General features: G+C 36.7%; 1 protein-coding gene across 27 annotated transcripts in view; it reads left to right on the forward strand.

Moving 5' to 3' along the window:
* The window catches only part of LOC108234070 (neurexin-1a), a 226,109-nt gene that overhangs the window by 61,999 nt on the left and 137,689 nt on the right, over nucleotides 1–26,421 (forward strand). For 21 of the 27 annotated variants that reach the window (XM_017412947.3, XM_017412949.3, XM_017412958.3 and 18 more), the window contains 4 exons: nucleotides 13,389–13,690; nucleotides 16,215–16,238; nucleotides 17,355–17,516; nucleotides 20,931–21,372. In XM_017412947.3, coding sequence (XP_017268436.1) covers nucleotides 13,389–13,690; nucleotides 16,215–16,238; nucleotides 17,355–17,516; nucleotides 20,931–21,372 — 930 coding nt within the window. The remainder of the gene's footprint in view (nucleotides 1–13,388; nucleotides 13,691–16,214; nucleotides 16,239–17,354; nucleotides 17,517–20,930; nucleotides 21,373–26,421) is intronic. The other 6 variants (XM_017412952.3, XM_025005239.2, XM_025005244.2 and 3 more) reach the window with 1 other exon arrangement.

The raw sequence follows: 26,421 nt of genomic DNA on the forward strand, positions 1-26,421 counted from the left end.
GTAATCATCAAAATTAAACGAAATAAACATTTGAAATATATGAGTTTGTATGTAATGTATGAATATAATATACAAGTTTCACTTTTTAAATGGAATTACTGAAATCAATCTACTTTTTCATGATATTCTAATTTTATGACCAGCACCTGTACTCTGCATAGGCACAAAACAGACAAGCATAGAAAATACAGTCTGTACAGACTGAAAGCAGAGGAAAACTAAAATATTCAGATCATGGAAACTATTTCCCCTCCTTTTTAGATCAAATTTCTTTACATCTTTACACAATAAGTGATTTTTTTTTTGTTTGTTTTGTCTTAAGAAGCACTAATATAAAATATTAAAACATGTAGAGGAGCGTTTTTATCATAAACAGAGGTAATTCTATAAGTGTGTGTGAGTTGAAAAATACTGTAAGTTTTTCTTTTTTGTGTTGTGACTGATAGTCTTGGCTGTAAGTTAGTGAGTGTTTTTTTTTCAGTTTGAAGCATTCACCTCAGAACAATGTACCTTTTTTCTCCAGTTATGTCAACTGTACTCACAAACATTAATCAAGTAACAATTATTGGCTGTCCCTTATGAAAAACAAGCCTTGATTATGTTGCAAAATGCAGACGCCATACCTGCAATGGTAAAGAAATAAAATGGGGAAGAACATGGGGTTACAAAGAGGAGTAATTCTTACAAAAAGGAAATGTACAAATAAAACAAAAAAACACCATTTTGTTTTATCCCAGAGGGTAGAACAAATCTGTGCTAGATGAGTCACCCAGATGTATATTAGTCTTCACTGATCAATTCATAGATCTGACAAGATTGACAAAGAGAAGTGCTGTAGCACAATCAACAAATTGTGATGATTGCCGTTGCCAAACTAATGCATTTATCCTTGTAATATAGCACTTTCAGCTGGCAATAAAATGCAAAAGAGAATGACTCTGCAGATGAAAGCCTCTAAGCATATCTATTTGTCACCACTTTGAAGGTGTAGGGGCAAAATGCAGGATCATCTTTTTCCCATCTCTCTTTCCTTGCTGTTTTCACTTGTGTTAGAGGCAGATCTTTATCAAGTCGCCGTAGCCTTGACTCCTGTCACTGTAACGGTCTACGCTCTCCTTCATCACTCAGCCCTGTTGACAGCAGAGTGGCAGCTGGACAACCCATTATGAAATGACCTTGGTCTAGTGTCAGCAAGGCGGTAGCGCTGCTGAAACAGTAACACCCAAAAGTGAGTAATTTCCCCTCCATAGGTCAGCAACTTTGCTGGTGTACAATCTTCCACAGTAGATAAGGTTGGGAGGGGGGAACTGCTATTAACAATCACTAAGGTGATGGAAAGTACAAGGAGGGCCAGCGGTATGAGACAACACTCTATGGAAAAATATCTTAGCAAGGACACCTGAATCAATGCATTTATAACAATGAACTATTTTGGCTAAGGAGTGTTGAGAATTGAGAAGCCGATTAAAAGTACAACATAAGCATTTTGTTTTTCAGTTCCTTCCCAGGTTTGTGCAATTAGATTATGTATTTATGCATCTGCTTGAAAGACTGGATTGTGTTAAAGCCTCAAGAGCATATCAGAGGAACCTTGATTCCCAAATACCCTTAAAGTTAAAACATTGTGCAGCAGCCCTTTTGTTAAGTCTTATGACAATATAAAAGCTTCCTATCTGGCATCAGGCATACTGCTTATATCTCCAATTCCATGAAGTGTTTGGCTTAGAACAAGCACTTGCATCTTTAGTTTATCCTTGCTAAGGATACCACAGTGTGATCTTACTTATAACTGCATGAAGATCTGGAAGAATCCAGTCTTTTTCTAGGACATTCAACTTAGGAAAGGATATTTTTATGATTAATGTGGACTGTAGGTCTTGGAGAAAGTTTCCACTGGATGCTTTATTAAAGTAAAATCACTTAAATTATTAGGATAGTTTTTAGTCAATACTGAGACAAAATAAATACTTTGGTAGACACTTATCATGTAATTAATCCCATTTGCATTAAATAACAGATATAACATAACTGAAAGTGCTTTAGGAAATGAAATTACACTTTTTGCACAACCAGAACCAAAGAAATATATATACATGTCCACCATTGTGATAGCAACATTGCCCAGCAGCTCAGCATGGTAATGCTGGAGTTCTGTCAAGCTTTACTATCTTGCAGCAATTTGTTCACTGGAGCACATTTTCAAACATGGAGTGGTGCTGCTCACTGTGCAGTGTTGTGTTTTTCCACCACAGGCGGAATTAGCACACACAGTCTACATGCAAATCACTGTTCGGTGACCAAATAAAAAAAAAAAAGAAACAAAAAAAAGAAATCTGGTTGCAACCTTAAAAACATCAAACAACTATAACAAAATAAACTTTATGTGCACTTTTTTCAGTTGCAGTGCTCTTTGTTTTCTTTTCTTGTTCAAGTGAGATGGAGAAGAGGTGATGCACTGACAAGATTTGGTTTCGATTCAGGGTACATTTATTTCAAGTTCACCTCACTGCACCTGAAATGCTTGTTTGTGACAGACAGGCCACTTTGCCAGTGTCAGACAATGGAAGGCATGAATGAACAATCTGATCTCACTGTGTTGACTTCAGTGGCACGAAAAAAAAAAAAAAGGATAAACTTTGTGATACTAGAAGTATGTCAGTAAAAAGAGAGTAAATTTCAAATTCATTTAACTCCAATTTCATTTTAATTTTTATTCTAATAATTTACTGAATTAGATAACAACCAAGCAATGTGGTTGTAAGAACTGATTTTTCCTGGCAGGTATTTCTTTTTAAGACAGTTAATTGCGTTTAAAATTTATGAAAAGGATAGCGGTAAAGTCTGCTGTAATTGAATGCTTTCATCTTTTAGTCTTTCAAGAAGTGAAAGTTGTATCACTAACACAGATGATAATGTTTCTAATTATAAGTTTTGATTATTTTTGGCAGCTAATGAAATGCGGCAAATTTCATGTTCTGCCAAGGCTCATTAAATAATTTTGCTATTACCGTGACCATAAGTGCAGTAATAAATCTTTGTTTCAACATTTGACACTGTGCACTTTCACATTTCCAGCATTTTCTCTTCTCATGGAAAGAATACGAGTATTATAAAAATTCTCTCCATATTGTCAGTGCTTTAAATGCATCACTTGTTGTGTGAGATATGCACAAAAATTTTCTATTACTTAAAGATCTTTTATATTGTATTTGCAATAGCATTACCATTCACAAGCTTTCAATTCTGTTAAAGTACAATCAGTTGAAGTAAAATATGTTTAAATACTCATATATAAATAGTTTAATTCATTGTTTGTGTGACACATAGTTTATTCAGGGAAAAACTGAAGCTCTGTAGCTCAGTGGCTGACAGGGTAAGTGTATTGTCCGAGCAATGAGGGAGGATAATGATAAGAAAGTGTCTTTGCCGATGTGTCTTTTGCTCACTATCAAGGATTCATGGTGCATCAGGCAAAGAGTGGATCTCAGTGGATAGAGCTGGAAGACAAGAGCAGCTCTGTGCAGAAATGATCCTGAGCGACACTGCGGCAATGTAATTAGCACATGAATTATTTCTGTGCAATGACATGTTTCTGTGCCTCTTGACTTTGCTCTTGTGTGAAGAATGTCCCCATGTATATGGCCCAAATTAGACATCTGCCAAATGCCAGTCCTTAACAGACTTCTTCCTCTCCTCCTGTAATCAAAAAGTGGACACGGTAACCTCGGCTGCTCTCTCACAGTGTGCACTTTTGATTCCGCGCTGGCAACCTTGACAAAGTTAGATTTAAACTGAGAAGCTTGTTAAGGTGCATATGTCAAAGATTTATTGCCAGCAGCACTTTTAAAACAAGGCTTATTCAGACAGAAACCTGCCATCAAATGTTATTACACAGCTGTCCATGTAGTTCATTCATTTTGACAGTGTGTAATCACACTGTTACTGAAAGGTTTCTTTAGGAAAAAATCTTTCTAGTCACTTGGCCTTTGCAGTATTATAAAACTACTATAGATGTAGTAATAGTTATAGTTGATCTCAAAAGTACCAATACTTAAATGAGCTTATGAATGAATTGATTCATCATACAACTTAAGGGCTGTATCATTGTCCTCTGAATTTATGCTTCAAAAATGGACACAGCTTTACTATTCACCACATTGTACACTTTTTTTCTTCATATTGCAGTTATGATTTTATAATGGGACAAGTGCAAATGAGAGTCTTGCAGCTGGAAGTGTGCCGTTTTTGTGCTCACGGAGTCTTTGTGTGCCTGAGTGCATGAGTATTCACGTCTGTTTGGCTGGCTGTGTTTCTATATCTTGCTTTTATTATCTTATGTCAGGGTTTCACTATCTCTCCTGAAAATGTACTTTAAGATTTTTTTTTCTAAGAACTGGAGAGCCCTAGACAATTTTTACCCTTCTCTTGCTTTGCACAATAGAGAGAAAAAGAGGCTCTTGTGCATTGTTGACAAATTTATCTCACACCAGCACCATATACTCCTCTAGATGTTGCTGTTGGGAGTTATTTGTTAGACTTACAGCACAGAAATGTTCCTTTTGGTGGGGAATGCACTAAGAAGATCTAGCTTTTATGGGTCACCTGCCAACTATAAATGTCTAATCAATTTTATCTCATATTATTTCGGTCTTGAGGAGCTTGTATTCTATTTAAAGAAAAAATTATTTAATTTTCTTGCAGCGGAATATCTAAAGCATATATCATACATAAAACCATTTTATCTGTATGATTTATGGGGACACTGTTTGGTTTACATTGTATTTGTAAATATCTTAAAGGCATCGTGAAAAGGCAAATTAGATGCTATTGCAGAGTGGCCAGGTTATAAAAAAAATACATTGTCTCTGCCTCACTCTGTCTGATTTTCCTTCCAAGGGAATTTAGTTATGTGGGAGTTTGCAGCAGTAAGAATTGTTATTAGATTTGAATTCAGTATGTGTGCCAAAGGGATTCAGTACAAGATTTTCCTTGGAGTGTGTCTTTCTGGAGATTGTTTGTGTGTGTATGTGTGCTAGCCACCATTCTCATTGTCTATTGTATGTTTGTTTTTCATGCCTGTGTGATTGTGTGCACAGGTGTATGCATCATCAAAGCCATGATGCCAAGCCGTGGATGAGGTGGCTTTGTGGGAGCTGATCCCAGAGGAGGCTTGCCTGTGCAGCTGACTGAGATACAGCCAACAACAGTGAATTCACATGGAGTCTGTTTGATCTGGCTGATACACTCCAAAATGTCTGCCTGATTCTTCAGTAAATGTTATGAGGTTTTACAAGCTTGTCTCTACAGCTCTTCAAAATTAAAGTTTATCTCAAAATGAAGGTGCATTCCTATTACATTAGAAAAGCATGTTGACAAAGACAGAGGCTTTCAATAAGAGGGCAAAGCTTTAATCTTTACTTCAACTGCAAGCAGTCACTGTAAACAGATCTGAAATTGCCAATATGAGTCACTGAAGTTTGGGGGTGTGCTGATGTCTTATCTCAGTTTGATATTTATTTTCCTGAATCGTATAGTCACAAACTACACATTACAATAAAGTTAAAGCAATGCCAAAGTGGAGGTCACAGCTCAGTTAGCAAACTCATGATTGAAATGGATTTAAATCTTTGTTGCAGAAAAAAACTGAAATTTGGCATCTAGGATCTCAAGTTAATTTATCTCTGTGAACCTATTTTTTCAATACGCTCTAAATTGATGCAATTATTTTTGTCTCAGAGCCTACACAGTAATGCTGGAATTGTAGAGGGGCTGAAATAAACCCATGCAGAAGACAGCAAGCAACAGCATCAATATCACAAATTAGAAATTTTGAAGCCTAAATGCAGCATCCAAAATGGAAGTGTAGATTTAATGTATGTCATGTGGAATGTAAGGCAGATCAAGTGTGAAGTAGCTCAAGTTGAGTGTCTGACCTAGCTTGCAGGTGTCGCTCCATTTAGCCTCCATCTCTGTGCATGCAACACCCATTTTATATATCACATCTTAGGATATTTGTTGCATTATCACACAGAACAACGTGAAGCAAGTTTTTTTTTCTGCTGACCTTCTCTGTGTATAATATTCAAAGAACTGCATGTAGAACCTCAACATTTTGAATACATGATAAGTCAAATGTCCGGTGATGGATTGGCAGCTTGTAGGGTGTTCCTGCCACCCAGAGAAGGTTGGAGATGAGCACCAGCTACTTGTAAAGAAAAGAGATGGATGGATGGATGGATGGATGGATGGATGGATGGATGGATGGATGGATGGATGGATGGAAAATATGTGCTGAACTCAGGTAAAATGCATCATAGATAGTAGTAGCTTTTGTAGTACTGCTTTGGATGTGAAGAGATGAGATGGTATAGCTTAACTCTACTTTAACAGTTCCAAAAAGTGAAGAAATTCCATAATTTCAACCACAGCAGTGATCTGGTGATCCATATCAATGAATCCAATCGCCTAGTCTTATTCCATTTGCCTGAAGCTGGGTTCCTGTTAGTATCTTAAAATTTAACATTTAAAGGGAAAGAAATAACTTGCCTTGCTGTGACTCAGAAACCAAACTCAACTTTGTGCTTCAACAGAGCCTTACCTGAAGTTAACTGAGAACTCATTGTGTTCAGTGAAGTGTTTAAACTTCAGGTGTCTCATTAAATTTGTAGTGTTGAATAAAGCCCTGTCACTACTGTCTCGTGAAAAGCTGAAACCGCAGGCTGTTTCTGAAATATTTCACACAGCAGACGTGGGCTCAATCCTGCCAAAGTTTTTACTGGCTGATGCATTATTTTGCAGTTGACATAAAACAACAGATATCCTGAGTTGAGTAACCTCGGTAACAACTGATCTTCAGCCTAAACCAGGAGGTCCCTATCACTTATACATTTTTACCCACAAGTTGACACATCTTAGATGACTTAGCTGCCATAATATGTTCCCCAGATGTTCTAACATCTGTCTAATTTACACGTTCTTCTATTTTTAGCATCAGTCATAGTGATAAAGCCAATTAGGAACATATTTAATATGGACAATGGGTTTCTGCAGACTGACTCGGAACACAGCAAGGCACCCTTCATACTGTAGATCTAAATGACACAATATGTTAAACTAGCACAGTAAGGTGCCTGACAGTACTCAGTATGTGTAAACACATCCACACATGCTGACTTTGTCAGTTAAATGCATGGATACATTTCACTGAGCTAATTGAGACTCTTTCTCCCATTACTGCTGCTCTGTCAACTCGATCACCAACAAAAGCAATCGGCATCAAAGAAATGTATTTTTTATGGCTCACATAACACAAGAAGAGAAAAGGTCTTGTCAAAATAAGAGTGGTTTGAAATATTTTATGAATTATTTAATGTGTGTTTTTGAATAGTGTGATAAACATATACAAACGTATTTTAGAAACAATATAGAGCTTAATAAATTAATTGTGTTTTATCTTAATTTCTCCCTAATTTACTGACTGTCAATCAAACAAGAAAATGGCAAATGAATCAAAAGACAGTGAAATGTAATGTCATTTAATAAACTTTGATACAGCCTTGGTCTTTACATTGAAATTTGTTTTTGTCTATGGTACAATTAACTTTCTTCTTTTAGTATAAATTTGTCATAACTAAAAGTAAGATGACCTATTTTGGGTGAAAGTTGTGACCATGTTCCTAAGTTTCATCCTAAAATCCCAGATAATGCTGTAGACTATCATAAAAAGGATAAAACAACACGGAAAGGGCACAAATAGTGTCTCTGACATATCTGCCCATTGTTCTTATAAAATGTCATCTTCTCTTCTGTCTTATTTGACACTGAAAGTTCTTGATATCCATTGTAATTTTTTTTATTTGTCTTGTGCAAACTTGTTCTGACAAGTCAAATCAATTACACATTTTTTTTTTAACTAATGCTTTATTTCTGTAAAACCTAAAATCTTTTTGACTTTTTACAAACTCAGTACAAACAGAATCAGATCCCAAATGTCAAATATTTGAATATTGGCACAAAGAATAAAAGCCTCCAGCAGGAGTTCTTTTGACAGGTAATTTTAATCATGTCCTGCCAAGGCTGTTTCAGATTGTAGGGTCATGATTTGATGTTGACAGTGGACATGACCCCCTCCCCAACTCGCCCACACACTCGATTGAATTGCAAGCTAATTTAAAAAGGAGCCACAGAGTAGCAGATGCCAGATTAGTGTCAGCACAAAATGACTGATGAGGAGCCTCCTGTTTGCTTGGTCACATGCTGGTTGTGTTGTATATACAGTACATACAGTTGTGCTCCAGCTTGCACCCCCATGGTGGTTAATAATAAATGAGTGATTCAGTTCTATGTACTCAGCTTCAATTAATCAGGGGTTAAATAATACTTTAAATGGATTTATGCTGCTTCTGCTGATTTTTTTTTGCTGTGAAGTACTGTATACCTGGCATTCTGTGGTAGCTTCATGCAGCAGTCTCTGACTCTTTGTGACACTAATTTGATTTGAGTGGCGAATAATTGTATTACTTCCCTTGATATGGGCGGTTGGTTCTCCACCACAACCACAAATGTAATGTGACTATAGAGAATGAAATTGCTGAATGGCACTTAAATGTTGTTCATTTACAATTATCCACATAAAAGGATAGTTTTAAATTACAAATTTCACAGATTGTGAATGTTGCTGTGAAACTTTGGTGTACTAAAAATGAAATAAGGTTGAAAGATGCAGAGCAACAGACTGACAAGTTTTTACTTGTGTGTCTATTTATGGCCTCTCCCTTGGAGCTTCACTTTCACTCTGTTCATGTCTTTTTCTGTCCTCTGAAAAAAATACTAAAGGTGATGACTTTTATTCAGTGTCATGACTCAAAGGCATTAACGTGCTGACAGCTTACTCTCGTTTAAGTGACTGTAAACTGTAGAACAATTCAGAGGGATAACCTGGAGACACCTTAATATCCAAGGGAACACTGTGACAAAATACCACTTTTCTTAAATATGAAGTAGCTTCTTTTCTGCAGAAAAATGACACATCTTAGTGACACATTGTCTGTTTATATTCAACACAGCAGAGTGCTATACACGTTGTATTCCCATGTCTCAAAACATGCAAATGTGTGTAATTTCTTCTAGTTGTACCCTTCATTTTCCAATAAAGGTTCATAAAACAAAGCAGGGTGTAGAAACAATTCACAATAGCCTACTTCTTGTCTACAAAAGTCTCTTAAGGTGGAATAGTTTGAGGTTTTAATGACTTATGAGCATATATACTTGTCAAAATTTACTTTTTGATTGTGCAAAATCTTCAAAGGAATAGGCTATTTTCATTAATTTGTGATACTTACATATCCATTAAATCATTACATTATCTTACTTTAAAAATATAAGTTTGGCCACACATTATAATACAGACAAGGGGAAACCGCTGTCACACTGCTGCCTTGTAAACTGGTGTATCCAGCTTACAATGCCTATTTCATGGGTCTAAACATGAACAAATAAAGCCCATTTTGTAAAATGTCAAGTCCTTTGACATGTATGATGTACATGCAATGTTCACCATGCATTCCCAATACATGCATTGTATGTATTGGGTTGAAGAGTAAGAAAGTTGTGATTAAGAAACACTTTTGCTACATAGCCTTAGCCAAACTGCTTTGTTGGTGTCATTGATTTGGTGTTTTGTTCTTACCTGTGACCATGTTGCTGGTTTTTTATTCATTCACAAGTGGGTATAAAATGAGAGGCCCACACTGTGGTAGTTGTTTAAGCTATTTTTATAAGCTTCAGAGATGTTTTGTGTGTGTTTTGAGAGCAACACCGGCATATGTGTTAAAAAGCGATGGAAAAAGTTGTGTGAGTCAGTTTCGTTGTCTTGATGCTGCTTCTGTAACAGGTTATTTTGTGGTATACCCTGTATAAGTGCACCCATAAACCTTGTGTTCAGTTGTTATTCATACCATAAAGAATATAACAGCAAGCATCACTTGTACATCACACCCACAATTTGCCTGCACAAAAGAATCAATTTAAAAAAAAGGTTGAGGTTAGTTTATCACACCAGCAGCAATGTTTGTAAAGTTGCATGACATTATGTAATGGTATTGCTGGGTCACAGCTGCATTACTAAAGTTTACAGTTATTTACACTTTTCTTTAATATAACTTTGTTTTACAAATAGGTTTGGCCAAAACATAAAAATCTATTCTTAATCTAGAGAGACATTTCTAATAAGCAATCTGCGTGCTTCTGACCTGTTTTGTTTGATGCCAAAGAGAAGCTTGGGTACAATCAGAGTTTGACACTTGACCTGGCTGAGAGCGAAATGCCTCAAACAAACTAAAGCTCAACCGTTCAGGCTTTGCTACAGTCAGTGTTTTAAAATGGTTTTCTATTATATTGGTAAAATGTTATTTAAGTGGGTTAGTTGTAACAGAACCTGTACTTTTTTTGAGTTCAAATAAGTGTCATTTAAAATTGATGCTTTTAAATTGTGTGTGTGTGTTGCATGTTCACATTTATCAGTCACAATGTTTTTGTTTACATCAGAGCCAATATCACTTAAAAATATTATACAATATACATTCTGCGTGAAATGTACATCTGGAAAGGTGTGAAACTGCCTCTTGGCTAAGTCCCAGCTGTTGTAAATACTCAACAATCCCTTTTGCCACATACACACAATTTATCCTCCATTGGTTAGGGGAATTAACAGTGATTTGCAGGCATGGGGTTGCGTGGAGAGAGATGAGAATGACCCCAAACTATTTGCTCTATTTGTTATATGCTCACTGTGATGTGTGGGTTTTGAGCAGAGGGTAGAGTTCTCTCATTTTCACTTATAGGGGTCTCAGACTTAGAGGGAATGACCAAAGAGTGGTCAGATCCAGTCAGCTTCAATTACGGCCCTTTGTAGGTTTCCCAGGGGGGCACTATAGCTCCTTTAAGGGGAAATCAATGAGGTGACAAATTGTTCTGGACAGCAACCCCTTTTATTTCTGACATTGTTGCATCCATGCCTGGATGCTCCTCTAAGCATGTTTGTGTGCTTCTGTTTGTGTGTGTGTGTGTGTGTGTGTGTGTGTGTGTGTGTGTNGAGAGTCAAATGTATTTTCAGTGCAGTGAATGAATGTTTGGTTCATCGCTAAGGAAGAGAAACTGTTGCTGGGGTTGTTGTTTTTTNGGGGGGGATTGGCATGCGTACTTAAGTAAACAGCCTCATCTATGATAATTGAATGCTTTGGTCCATTTGTGTTTTGGTGGTTTATTTTCTGCTTGTGACTTTAATGGCTTGTTATTTGTCTAAACTTGTTTTTAAATGCTCTCTAACGGTTGTTCACATGCATCGCCCACTGACGCTTATTGCTGCTTTGTGTTGTTTATACATCACAGTAACAATGTTGAAATTTTTCTCTAGGGTTTTTTTTTTTTTTTGTCAAATTCTTCTCATATCTTAGTACATCTGATGGCTACTAAGCAGTGAGTTGCTTGAGGGAAAAAAATGTCAATTAATTTTTTGATGCTACTAAATTACTAAATTCCAGCACATAAATGTGAACTAAGTTTAAATTAGCTATTCATTTAGTTCAGTGTTGTAGAGATTTTGTCAGATTTATTTTTTTATAAACTATCTTGGCATTTGGATTTACATCTTACAGTAAACATTCAGATGTGTGTATGAGGGATGTCAAAGCCAGCTCAAGGTTGTGTGGGGCCCTACCAGATTGATTAATGGGCTTGGCTTTAGCTTAGCCCACCACCCACCACTGCACCTGGAATATTTATTTTATTGTTCATGCTTGATTATCCATGCTTTGTATATTTACCACAACTATTTTCATGGTTTACTGATGAAAAATTATTCAAGAAACCAGTGAGCAATTTCCATAAAATGGTGGTGAATATGTGTTACTTCGTAATCAAATCATTTTTTTACTCATTTTACTTTTTATTTTTGTTTGAATATCTCATATTTTAGCTTAGACAGTTTTTATATTCAAGACCTTGGTTTCATTGTTATCACAAGATTTCCTCAGTTTCTGCTGTTTCAGCTCCTCCCCTTTCACCTGTTTTACCCCACCTCTTCACCCCTTCCAATGTATAAGTACTCCTTGGTTTTCATCAGTCATCAGAGTCTTCTATCTCTAGTTAAGTCCTGTTTTGTTTTTGTTTTCTTTTCTTTTTTTTCTCTCTTCCTCCTTCATGTTGCATTTGATTTCTACCTGTTGTTTTATTAAAAGTCAAGTTTGGATCCCGAACTGCTTCTTTCTCTTTTGCATTTAGAACTTCTTATTCATCTTCTTTGCCCACTTTTCCATGCAGTCATGGGAGAGATGCCATTGTGTAAGAGGCAGGGTACACCTTGAACATCAACACATCAACCCTCAAAGAGCCACATAGAGACAACCAAGACAGACAACCATTTATTCTCTCACTCACTCCTAGTGACAAATTATAGTTACCAATTACCCTAGCATGCATGTCTTTGGTTTGTGGGAGAAAACTGGAGTTCTTAGAAAAATCCCATGCATGCATGAGGAGAACATGCAAACTCCACACAGAAAGTTACCAGCCAGGTTGTGAACCTCTGATCTTTTTGCTATGAGGCTGTGGGGCATTGGGAATGAGTAGGATTTATTGCGGGAATGGCTTGCCCATTACTACAGAATCAAATATCATTAAAGAAGGTGATGTTCATTGGCACACCAATCAGAGTAATACTAGATAATAACAATGAAATCTTTCTGTCATTGTGCTCTCTTGGTAATTAATCTGTTACAGCTGTAACAAGGGTAATGCCTGCAATAAGTGTGAATTTATTCAAAGAATGCAGCAGTAAAAGCTTGTGGGAGATACTCATGTACCAATTACTTTATGGACATGCATATTTATGCTCTTCTCATTACATTTCAAAATGTTTGTAGTATAAAGCAGGTACATTCACAGTGAAGATGGTTATCAATTTAGTAAGTCATCTCCAGTTTTCTGACTGTGGTTGGGTGCCATTTAAAACAAGTGAGTTTGGTATTGTAAGACCAATCAATATCAGGAGCCCTGAAAGAAAACTAGCAATAAATAAATAAATAAAAATGCTGAACATGTAAATGTGTAAAATAATCTTTAGTTGCCCAATGAATTTGATTAGTCTAAGCTGCCACAGTGATACACCTTATTAAGAAAAGATACTTTACTGGAAATCCTGAGTTGAACTTTATGGTACCTAACTAAGACACTAATCCTACTTCATTGTACAGGTCCCAGCTCGTCAGTTTCAGTATGTTTATTAGTCCAACAATTCAAGGCATCCTTTCCTTTTTAAGACAACTTGCCAATATTCCTCTTAGAGGCCATATAATTAATGGAACACATTTCTCTTTCTCTTGTCTCTGCAGGAAAAGAAGAGTATGTTGCAACGTTCAAAGGATCCGAGTTCTTCTGCTACGACTTGTCCTTGAACCCAATTCAAAGCAGCAGTGATGAAATCACGTTGTCTTTCAAAACCCTTCAGAGGAATGGACTCATGCTGCACACGGGCAAATCTGCTGATTACGTCAACCTGGCCCTGAAAAATGGGGCTGTGTCACTCGTCATTAATTTGGGGTCTGGCGCCTTTGAAGCTCTTGTGGAGCCAGTCAATGGGAAATTTAATGACAATGATTGGCATGATGTCAAAGTAACAAGGAATCTACGTCAGGTAACAGTACAAATGGTGATGAAGAGACTCACTAAACTAAATAATCAGATGCTCTTAAATCATTACGATCATACAATACATTTTTCCCCAAGATGTAATTGGATTGCTAAATTGAATCATAGGGGTTCAGGGTGAAGACTTAAACAACACCATAAAAGAGCAGGGGCATCAAAAATTGAAACAGGATCTTGATTAAATTATGTTTTAAGGGAGAAAAGGAAAAAAATATGACTTAGGGTGTGTTGCATTGTACATTTATAATTTAAAGATCCTAAAAAGCAATAATTGTCAGTGTTTAGGGTAAAAAAGACAATTTATTGAACTTAGTGAAATGAAAATAATTGTATCTGCAAATTTGTTAAAAAGTGCTTCATTTCTGTGTTACAAACACATTTCTTTTCAGCCGTTGTACTAATTTGAGTACCCAAACTAAAAATATTTCATTTTTAAGCAGCCTAATGTTATCATTGTTTTGAATGGATCTTTTAGCTTTCTAGCACTATGCAGCCAGATCACACTTTTCAAAGTTCAAATTTAAAACAAACTTGGATGTGAAGCATATCTGTAAGGATTTGAAATCTAGGTTTTAACCCAAGCAATCTGTCTGCCAAGATTTATGTACTATACATTGTATGGCCTAAAACACTCACCTCCTCAGTCATACTTTCTAGGATGCAGTGGCAGTGTGAAAGTCCATACATTTAAGGTATTAGAAAACCCATTTGGCAGGCTGTGCAACTATAGTAGTCTTACAAAAAATTGAGAACTGACACAGTTTATTATTAGGACTCACACTTACCTGATGTTGTTTTAAAGATGATGAGATAAAGGAAATATATGTGCACACAATTAACTGCACAAGATGATATCCTAGTCAGAATGAACCCAGGACAACATATACAGTAGTAAATTGAGTTAGGATGCGGTAGTCACACTGCTGTGGGCAGAGACCTTTTTTGTAACCTGAAGAAGTTCAAAAGGCTTATTTCAGTGGGATGTGTGATTTGCTTCAGTAATTCAGGGGCTTTGTTTGAAGACTGAGCTCCTTGCTTTGCATTCAGTATAAAAACCGATGGACACAAATCACTGCTACAGGTGGAGGGAAAACCAAGAGGTATAAACAGTCTAAATAGTAGAATGTGCTCACCACCTGCTCAAAGGTTCACCGGTGACCTGTGACCCTGCAAATCTTACCTCATCATTTTAATTAGTTCTGACTTGGCTTCGATGACTGTACCTGGATTATTCTTCCACTTCTATTAGAATCATCTGCTTCCAATGAAGCAATAAATTCTCCTCCTTTTTTCCCACGAGTTGTCGTTTAACTTGCTGTTGGCTCAGCAGAAAAATAAAACTACCTGGTTGTGAATAAACTTTAGACCCTACCATAGCTGAAAATTAAATGAAGATGTGTTGGATTTGTCTGTGTACAATTCAACTTTTTTAAAAAACCCTGCAGATAAAAACTTCTTGTGTGTTTTTTTCTGCAGCATTTTTATTCCTAAGGGAAAACCAGACATCTTAATCTACTAACCACAGTTCAAGTCTTAACTTTTGTGAATTTTAATTGCCATAGGTCTTATAAGATTGTTTAGCCTGTTTTTTTCCCCAGTAGTGTCCATGTTGTTAGAATTTTTTATATGAACACCACTTAGTCAAAACCTCCAGATTTGTTCCTGCTCATTTGCTTGGAAATGTTTATCTTCACCTCAGAACAAAGGCTGCTTTTATTGCATATTCAAAAAATTGGTTATTGGCAAAAATTTGTCCAGCTTTAACATTTACTGCATTCAAAATGTGAAAGAAAACCAAGCATATTGAGTGCATGCTCTGTGGGGGAGCAGAATTACCATCCTCCTCATTTCTTTGTCAGGTCCTCTTTGCTTTGTCTCATTGCAGTAAAGTGATCCTAAAGTTCATCAGTAAGACCAAATAAGAGGTAAAGTATTGTGTGAGTGTCAGAAAGCCGGATACAGTGGATTGGCAAAACGCTGAAGACTAAAAATATATATATAAATATATATAATAGATATAAAACAAAACCTTGCTATATTCTTAAACTTGGGGTGTTTAAAGGTGGGTCAAGTGATGTGCTTTAGGCATTCTTTCTTACAAACCATTTGGTGTCTGTCAATCATAAACTTTTTAAAAATCTTTGGTAAACAATTATTTTTCTGCTACTTATTTAGCTGTCTTGGCACACACAGAAAATGGTGCAAAAATCGCACGATAAAACTCAGGAAGTAATTGGTTGAGCTCTAGCTCCATTTGTGGAGGATTCTTGTTATTTTCCTTGGTCTGCTTTTTTCTTGTTACACTTATTTTGCCCTTTTTTCCCTCTACGTTACTAACATGCTTTGGAAACAAACTAACATCATTCATGGAATGTGCCATTCTACTAACCAGTATGGTTTTTTGCCGTTTAACAGTGTACTAACAGTATTGACCATCATATATTATTTGAGTAACAATCGTTATTCTGTTCACAGTTTTTAATTTCCTTTCTCCCCCCTTTTCCACAAAGCACTCAGGCATTGGACACGCTATGGTAAACAAACTACATTGTTCGGTAGATATCATTCTAATTGTTTCTTAGTTTGGGTTTGCCGTGTGTTTCTTTTCTTTCTTTTTTTTTTTACTGTAGACGTCATTTACAAAATAAGGGAAACTGCGGTTGGTACTCTTCTGCTTACTTTTTGAATCGTTTTTTTTTTATTTTTTTATTTCTTGGTCCATTCATTGGTTTCACCCCCTTTTTCATTTGTTTTCTGTCCAATTCAGTTTGATCCACCTTTTCAGGAGCATCATTTCAAGCCGTTTGCATCAAGCTGTGGTTAATAATGAAGACATTCTCCTGTTCGGCTGGTCTGATGCTCTTTGGCTCAGCCAGTTGTTTCCCCATTCACTTCGCATGGCATGTTGTCTGTCTTACATGTTGCAAATGTCATACTCCCCATTTGCCAACATGAATATTGACAGTTGAGCTGTGTTTGTCATTTCTTTTCTGGTGCTTTCTTACTTTTAATTTAAATTTTTTGTGCTAATATAGTGTCAATAAAATTCTTCAAGAACCTTTGCATGTATATGACACTGAAAATACTGATTCTATGTCCCAATCAAGAAACTGGGGGAAATAATATTTTTTGATTTCTTCTAAAAAAAAAAGAAAAGACAAATACATGCATGTTGTTTTTCAACACCCTGAATCATTATCTGTTACTAAAAGGTGATTGTGCTTCCTATAGCATGTGCTCCCTTTTCTAACTAGTGGCACGTTGTGATTTCTTTTGTAGAACAACTGAATGTACTAATATGAAATAATAGTTAAACTAACCTAGATAACACTTTACTAACACCATTTTTGTGTCTGCTAAATTACTTTTAAGTTGCAGTGGAGACAATACTAACACTGTAGTATGGGCAGTTTACTAACTCTTTAACTAGAATAGTTTTCCTCAGAAGGCGTGCTGTCTTCCAACTAATCAAAGTGGTCAAAATAATAATAAACAAGAAAAAAGACACTAAAACCAGACATGAAAATGGGTTTGAGAATATAAAAACATAGGGTAGTCTATCACGGACAAAAAGAAAGAAAGGGCAATTGCAAGTAATTATGTAGGCTGTTTCAGTATAGTGTGTCCTTTCCCTGTGCTTTGTTGTTTAGGTAACGATATCTGTGGATGGGATTCTGACCACCACCGGATATACGCAAGAAGACTACACCATGCTAGGTTCAGATGACTTTTTCTATGTTGGAGGGAGCCCTAGCACAGCTGACCTGCCTGGATCTCCTGTTAGCAACAACTTTATGGGTTGCCTCAAGGAGGTAAACATTACTTCTGTGTGAACTCTTAGACTGGTGGGTGTATAGGATTCAGCTGGCTTCAACTGAAGACACCAGAACAGGCTTTTCCACCCACGTGCTGATCTTTGTCTCTTCCTAAACATTCTACTTTAGTTTGTTTCCTCTCTCCTCCTCCTTGTGCTATAACACAAACTTTCTGTCCTTACATTTAAAAAAAAATTTTTTTTGCACATATGACGTTTAACACATAGATACACATCATTCAAGCACACAGCTATGTCTTGAAGTGGAATTTACCACTGTTCATCTACAGCTCTGTCACGTGCACATCAAAGAAGAGCAGTGATCCAGAGATCAGGGAGTTGAATTTTCATGAGCACTCAGGAAATTGACACTCTTAAACCCACACTATTGTTGAAGAATACTGAGATAATATGAGACGGGGGCTGACTTATATAATGTCAGAACACTTAAGGCTACCTTTATGATATATGTTTGATGTCATTAGTATATAATTTTGTTCACAAAATTTTAACTTCACAGTGCTAGCCACATGGTACCTGGGCAGCAAATACAGACAGCAGTTTAATATTCTCCCAGAAGATCATAATTTAGTACAGTCTACATCATTAAGACTCTTTATTATTTGCTTCTCATATGTTGTAGTGCTCAAGAAACATGTTTACTTCAATAGCCACTTGGCAGAATTGAAACATTATTCTCACTGTAATTCAAAATGATTCATTAGTTCATCCCAGTTTCAAAGAAATTGCTTCCCTTTCATTTCTTGTATGGTTCTTCTTTTATTCTTTTGGTGACCAATATATTGTATCTTACCTCAACCTCTGGCTGTTGTCCTTAATTACATCTTGGAGAATTCTGAGACAGTTCTGTTTAATGAGCAGAAAAAGTGTGGACCACACATTCTCTTGCCATGTTTATCTTGTTAAAAGTCTTGATACAAGGTCTATTTTAGTTAACTACGTGTCTCTGGAGTGCTGCAGATACAGGGACAACCCAAGTCACCCAGTGCCTACAGTATTGACATTTAATTTATTTATTTATTTATTTTTATTTAAGGAAAATTATTTTACTTTGCAAAATATTATTTTACTTTGCAAAATATTATTTTACTTTGTAGAATACGCTCTTTTCATTTTGAAATTTGAAATGTATGTTTTATTAGCTAAGTGAGATCAAAACCTAACAAAGTAAGCATACATTAACACAAAATGTAAAATATTTTGTGAAAAAAAAAATGCAAGTTGTAAGTTGCTGTTTGAATTATTCCTTGCATTTTCATTACATTGGCAAGTTTTGTACTACACGTCAGCCAATGGTGTGGAATTTCACAGGTGCCCGTTTGCAGGTCAGCTATTAAGTATGTCATGATAGAATATGAGCTGTAGTTTAACGGCATGTGCAGTGGCTCTGATTGATGGCATGTCCCCAAGTGGCTTTGTTGCAGTATTTGTGCAAATTCCAGTCTGAGCCGCCACGCCTGCCTGTTGGTTCTGATGGCAAAACAAACGGTGGTGCAGTAATAGCTCAGTTGTCACAACCCTGGTTTGATGACAAATTAGTGCAGCACTACTAGTGCAGTGCAAGGCGTAGCTGAGACCAAAACTTCTTTAACTCTGAAAGGTGCCCTTTGTCTTGACTATAAAAATTGATTTAGGTTTATTGGCTGTATCTGTTCCATCTTCGTCTGCATGACTTAAGCCCAGCTGGCAAATATATTATCTTTCATCCCCATTATTTCTTTCTACTATCTTTCCTTTAGACAGTAGATTTTTGGAAAATAACCTTTTTATTTCCATTTCTATTTATTTAATCTTAAAACAGTCATTGATCTTTAGTGATTGTGAAGAACAGATTAAATGTAAGCTAAAAATATGGGGAAAAGAGATTTTTCCTTATTTTAATGCTAATAAATTTAGTTCGATACACTAAGTTAATATTTATGAAAAACTAAGCCTGGGCATAAGTAATTCTGATGCTCCACTACATACTTGATCCACCTGAACTGTGAAACACTGCAGATCTGACTCAGTGATAAACATAATGCTCAGTGCTATTGCAATCCCACTGGTGGTGTCCCCAATGCTTATCATGACAGCAAATTCAAAAATCTGGCACTTTTTCTCTTCTTTTTTTTTTACAGCTGAAACTTATTTAATTTGCCCCAATGGAACATGTATCCACCATTACAACTCTTTAGTGCTAATGTGGCTATTCATCAAACAACCAATTTTCAACAAATTGGTGGTTCCATGAATTTGAAAGGATCATTGATCTGTACTTTATTGTTGTAGTTGTAAAACTTTAGTTACTTCTGCCAATAGTGAAATCTTCATTCATATTATTTATTTAACAACACGATTGGCACCATACATTTAAACATGGATGTGTTGGAATTTCTGGGGTAAAACTGACAGGCACACTGATGTTTTGATAAAAGATTTTGGCATTTGTCTAAATGCTGAATAGTTTCTCATATGGAAATTAGAAATAACAAGACAAAAGGATCCTTGTTTTTACAGCTGCACAGCTGCAGCAGATAATGCTGTTTTATTACAACATTTTATTGATATTTAGAATTTATTTTCATATATCGCTTAAGCCAACTTTCTATATCAAATGCAATTAGCTTCATTAATGGACAAATGATGATGGGTCCTTTTGCTTCTCCACCTATCTTCTGTAGCAGCAAGAGGTCATGGGTTCAGTCCACTTTATTCTGTTTAATTTTCTGATACTTAACCTTGTTTGGGTTACAAAAAAAGAACTAACCATATTTAAATCAAAATATGAATTGGTTATCATTTAATAATGCTCTAAATTGTTCATGCAATGGTGAATGCTGCAGAGTGAATGAGTAAGTGCATGTACTTATTTTAGATAAGTACATCTATCATCTACCCACTTTTATTATAATCATAGGCTCTAACTGAGGCCCTTATCAGCATTTTATAGAATACCTGCAATTAATGCACTAGTTTAGATTAATCACTTTCCTTTCTCATCTCTGATTGTCTCAAAATATATACTAACTGTTAATTCTCTCCAGTGGATTATTCCAGTTGTTTTGTAAGATGAGATGCCTTTTGTTGACATGAAGCTACAATAACAGTCAAAAAACATGTCCCACTACTTTCCCTGTCACCCTACCAGAGTACACTGTGCACTTGTGGTGAAGGTTTCAAAAAAGGACCAAAGAAAACAGGGAAACAAGTGACATTTGGTGTCATTTAAGTTCAACTTGACCAGTGCTTGAGGCATGTAAACACTGCTCATGACACTGTTGTCATGGACAACTTCTGGTTACTTGTAACATTTCATGAAACATTTACAGTACAACTACAAGTTTATTTTATGCTTTTTTATGAATGACTGTACTGTGGATTTAACTTTCAGTTTCTACATCTATTTCAGGTTGTTTATAAAAACAACGATGTGAGACTCGAGTTGTCCAGACTGGCAAAGTTGGGTGATCCCAAGATGAAGATTCACGGCACTGTTGCTTTCAAGTGTGAGAATGTAGCAACTCTGGACCCCATCACATTTGAGACACCTGACTCTTTTATAATTCTCGACAAATGGAATGCTAAGAAGACAGGCTCCATCTCCTTTGATTTCCGCACCACTGAGCCAAACGGTCTTCTACTTTTCAGCCATGGCAAGCCCAAACAGCAACCAAAGGATTCCAAGACTCCCCAAACTCTTAAGGTGGACTTTTTTGCCATTGAAATGCTGGATGGCCACCTGTACTTGCTGCTAGATATGGGGTCAGGAACTACAAAGACCAGGGCAGTCAATAAGAAAGTCAATGATGGCGAATGGTACCATGTGGACTTCCAGCGAGATGGAAGATCAGGTAAACTTTAAGGTCTTTTTATTTACACTCCAAAATTCATGAGAATCCCTTACTTAGAGCTTGGCTGAGCACCATGTGGATAAATAATTTAACTCTAAAAACACTACTGTGGGATTAGAAGTAGATTCCTAAGAGAGAAAATTTCTTACCATGAAATGGTTGATACTACAGCACTACCGAATGCTCATTGTAAACATTTGTCCACGTATGTAAAGGGCAGCTTTCTAATAGCAGCAAGTTGACTTCAGATACTCAACATATGCTGTGATTCTAGACACACAACGTATTTGACACAAAATAACTTGCCCTCTTTGTGCCCTCTAAACCCCCAGTGGCCCCAGTGGCCCTGCTCACACCCCTGTTGATTTGCCTAAGTAGCAGTTTAGGATGAGATTAAAGGCAGGGTCATGCTGGCAATCAAATGTACCCCTTGACCATGTTTTTACTCCATCTCAAAAGGTGTAAATTAGATCAACAGTCATTTCCCCTCCAAACAAATTTTGGTTGCAGTTAAAAATTCAGCTTCATACATTGTTGGAAAAGTTCCTTTTTACAATATTCACTTTCGTCAAAATACTTACTTTAAAATTTGGGTGATCATGTGTTTACATACCAGTGTGTCTGTGTGTCTGTGTGTGTGTGTGTGTGTGTGTGTGTGTGTGTGTGTGTGTGGGGGGGGGGGGTGTTTACATGTGTGTGTGAATATATTTTTGTTGTCTAACTATTAGCAAAACCTCTCAAAAGCCAGTGAATGAATTATGATGAAACTCTCAGAAAGTAAACTTTTAATGTACATCTGAAACTAATCATTTTTTCTAGTCAACCCAATTCAAGATAGCCATCACAGTTAATCAAGCTAAACACACACAAAAATATCTTTAATTTAGTCATTTTTCCAGATACTGGGCTAAAGTTTAATGCTGATTAAATTTTGAGGTCATAGCCACCACACCTAATCAATCTTACCAATCACAAAAATGGCTAAAACCCAGATATCTTCACAAATATTGAACTCAAGTTTGGTGTGGCAGTAGCTAAGAGCCCTTTGTTAAAAACTTTGTCATGCATTGCAGTGGAGGACATGCATTTATTCAAAGAAAGGTCATTTGCAATTCATTATTATTGTTTTTGTCAAATTTAAAAATCTAGGTATTTTTAATTTTTCTGTTTTGGCTGACAGTCATGATCTGTAATATACATTGCAGAGTGATTTTCACTGAACTTAGTGAAAAATGTTGTTGAAGTCTCAAATAAAATAAATTTGCAACATTTAGCTCTGGTAGACTAAACTATAGGAAGTACAGTCAAGCTGATTTAGATTGTGTTCAATATCTGTCTAGTGTACTTCTGTCATCCACCCCCACATAGTTACTCACATGCACTCACTTTAACACATGCACACACAACCTCAAGCTTTCTCGTCGAGTTCTCGCTACTCTCCAATCTCTCTCTATCTACCCTGCCCAAGTTTCCATGGAAACAGGAGGTGGTCTCTCCTAGGACCAAGACTGCAGTTCTGTGCTGAGCAGTGTGTAATGACATTTTGGAGTAACTTTTCCTCCTGTCCTCAAGTCTAAGACATTAACACTTATGTACTGGAGTGTAAAGAGGACATAAAAAAGGTCTCCAATGACTTCCAGTGTATAAATAGTTACAAAAACAGCTAAAATAGCTACACTTTTACATTACAATTACAAAGCAATTTTTCAATTTAACAATTTATTGTTGCCAAACTCCAATTTGACCCACTTAAACAATTCTTCAAAATCTGTGATTGTATATTAAGATCAATATTAAGATTGTTTAAGCTCTAGTAAAGTCTAGTATTTATGGTTGGCAATGATGTCTCTACTGCCCTTCCGTAAACGGGAAGCACTTTGTAAAACAGGAATCATGGGACTTCCATTCTCTTAGAATGCTTGTTATTTTAATGATGCATTAAAGTAACATCACACATTTATGTTTTCTTTAAATAATTGCCAAAATTCTATTTTATTCGAATACAAACTGAGAGCAGAAATGAACATATTGAGCCATAAAACAGCAAAAAAAAAAAAAAACCTTACAAAGCTTTAGAAGTCTACATGTAAATCTAAACAAATGTCCAGTATCACTTCTAGTGTATACTGGTCCGAGGCCCAGTGACCATATTTATACTTATTAATATTTGATTTATTTATGATAATTTTAAAAAAAGAAAGAAATTCACAAGTCCCTCGAGAGCACAAAGTCACAAAACATATGGCACTCACAGCTTTTCATCTGTGTGTCAGATGTTTTATTAATACACACCACCGAGCACATCACTCATAACAAATATGCAACACAACAGCCAGACATAATCATCTCCAGCCTGGTCTTCCATGAGCAACTCTTCCTGCAGCTGTGACAACGGCAGATAATGATCCCTGCCCTATTTAGTTTTGTCAGTTCTTCCAGCGGGGAAAAAGCCTGCAAATGGACTCTCGCTCTCAGAAAGCATCTTCTAACCCCAATGCATTAGAGACGCTAGGAGACACTATGCTTTTAAGTGAGGATTTCTAGGCTGGGAGTGCTGCAGGTCACTCATCAGGGACATTACATGGACATTCCTATGAGGGCATATGCACCACTACTTCAAAAGCAAGCATGGAGTAAACAGACACATGGATGTGCAGACATGCAGGCAACACATTCCCCATCGACACAGCCAACTCACCAGCTTCCCTTTCTGCAGAGAATCCAATCACATACAGAGATTTGGCCCTATTGCCCTAACTGGATTGCAGTAATCCCCTGCCTAACATGTTTTGGGGATGTGTGAGTAGGGTTAGGGGAAATCATGCCAAGTTGAGTTGGGCTGCTGATTCAGAAAGTGTGCCAGAGAGTCATTTTGACCCCTGTGTTCAGGTTTGACAATAGATTGTTCCTTACAGGTCAGCTTATGTGGAAAGAGAAGCAGAAACAGGGATGTGGTTGAACTGTTGATTGTCCCGATTTGTTTATTCTCTTCATTGTCAGTTTGATGAATTCTCCTTTACTGCACTTTAATATTCTTATCTGTCATCATCAAACCCTCTCTCCACCTCTTTTCACCTTCTTTATCTTCACATTCTCCTTTTGTTTAGTTTCGTTTTCACTGTTTATGCTATTTTTTGCATTTGCAAAGGTAAATCTGTGTCCTTCCACCTTCAAACATGAAAAAATGTTCCAAAATATGGATGCACTGCATTGTGTGCATATGTGTTAAGTTATAGTTGCTTAAAGCATCACAATGGTTCACATCCCCAAGGGATTGTGTTCAGCTTTCTGATTTAACATAGTTTGACAGTGTTTAAACATTTCCTAACAGGACTTTGACAAGTGAGCTAAGCAGTCTGAAGAGATGCCTTAGATGTCTCATCCTTCTCTCGTCTTCCACTTGCATCTATTTAGACAGACATGCTTGTAGATGTACAGTAAACTTGTTTGCCGTTTACAACTGCAAAGATACTGATGATAGGAATAGAAACAGAAAGATTTAAATAGGCTTCTACTTTGACGATGACCCCTTAATATTTACTTTGTGAATGCATTATTCAGAATAACATTCCAAACCACTTCTTACTGCTGCAGGGGGGATGGGCTCTGTCAAAATTGATGCTTCTCTCACAATTCATCCTGATCATACTGATGTTCATTCTTTAGCTGGGCACCTGCTTTACTCTCAGAAAAGTTTTCTCACTAATGAGTTTGATGTAGTGAGCTCGTTAGCCATAACCTGAAGGGAGCTGTTCTGGCTGTGTGATGGGTGGCCCATGCCAAGTGTGCAAAGCTTGGAAGTCTCAACAGCTGGTGCTGGAGAGAGCAGGGGCAGTGGGTGACGGCAGAAAAGTGCTGGAACAGATGCCTGGGGCCAAGACCCTAAGAAGAGAGTAGGAACGTGTTACTATGCACCAGGTTAATCATTGTGCACTTGGTCCTTAGCTGTCTCTGTAATGCACTTTTGTAAGAAGGCTGACTCACCTTGGCTATGAAGAACAACACACAGAACTAGGAATATTAGCATTTGATTTTTATTTATTTTGATCAATTTATTTATTTAATCATTTATTTAATTTTTATTAATTTAATCAGAAAAAAACACAAATTCAAAAAAGGTAAAACAATTGATTTTAATGTAAAAGAAATCTGATATTTATTACATGTAAAATTATTTGGAATTTTTACATTCATGCATGCTAATGGTAGCTGTAATGAAATGTGAAATGCCCCATTTAATGTCTAATTTGTTTCTAAAATAAGCCACGCAACCCTGCTAAAAATTCATGTGTGGCTCAGGGCTTGTTTCCAAACATAAACACTTTGACTCAAAAAGTCACTTAAAAGCCATAGTCCTATCACACATTCTCACAGTTTTGAGTCTTGCCATTTAGCCCGAAGCAGTCAGCTAATAACTCTGTCATATCTGCCACGGCATGCATCTGCCACTCAAAATGTAAATTATGACTTTACGGTAATTGTATTTTGGAGCATCCTTACCCTACTTTTCTTCTGCCACTGCCTTTGCGGATCCTCAGCAGCGCAGTTTATAGATTACTCGATGAGGATGTGAGCAGTGGAGGCAGCCACCATTAATTAAAGTCCACAATGGCTCCTGCACAGAGAGTGACAGATCCATATACAAATTAATCACCGGGTCTGAGTCCCACAGTAAGGCCTTCCTTTTCCAAAGCTTTACAGTCCAGTCATGTCCACTGTTGTTTACCGTGCTCCAGATCGAGAATTAAACCTGAATGAGAGTGATAAATCATGGTGAGGAAACACACAAACTCCCATTGCAGGTTTATGTTGGAGAGGCAAAAAGAAGGAGAGACAGGGTGAAAAAACACAGCCTGCAGACCGTTAATCAAGTTCAAAAAGATGGTTTGGATTTAGGCTTTTTTTTTTACTCATGGTGGGCTGGTGGAAGAGGGTGTCTGGAATGATAAAGAGGGCAATGATTTTTCTTTTCCTTACCTTTCTTTTTATGACCACTGCTTTATAGATAAAAAAAAGATTTATTAGGGGAAATCCATGGAAAATGGAGAG

This window comes from Kryptolebias marmoratus, linkage group LG22, assembly GCF_001649575.2.
Source record: "Kryptolebias marmoratus isolate JLee-2015 linkage group LG22, ASM164957v2, whole genome shotgun sequence".
Classification (NCBI taxonomy): domain Eukaryota; kingdom Metazoa; phylum Chordata; class Actinopteri; order Cyprinodontiformes; family Rivulidae; genus Kryptolebias; species Kryptolebias marmoratus.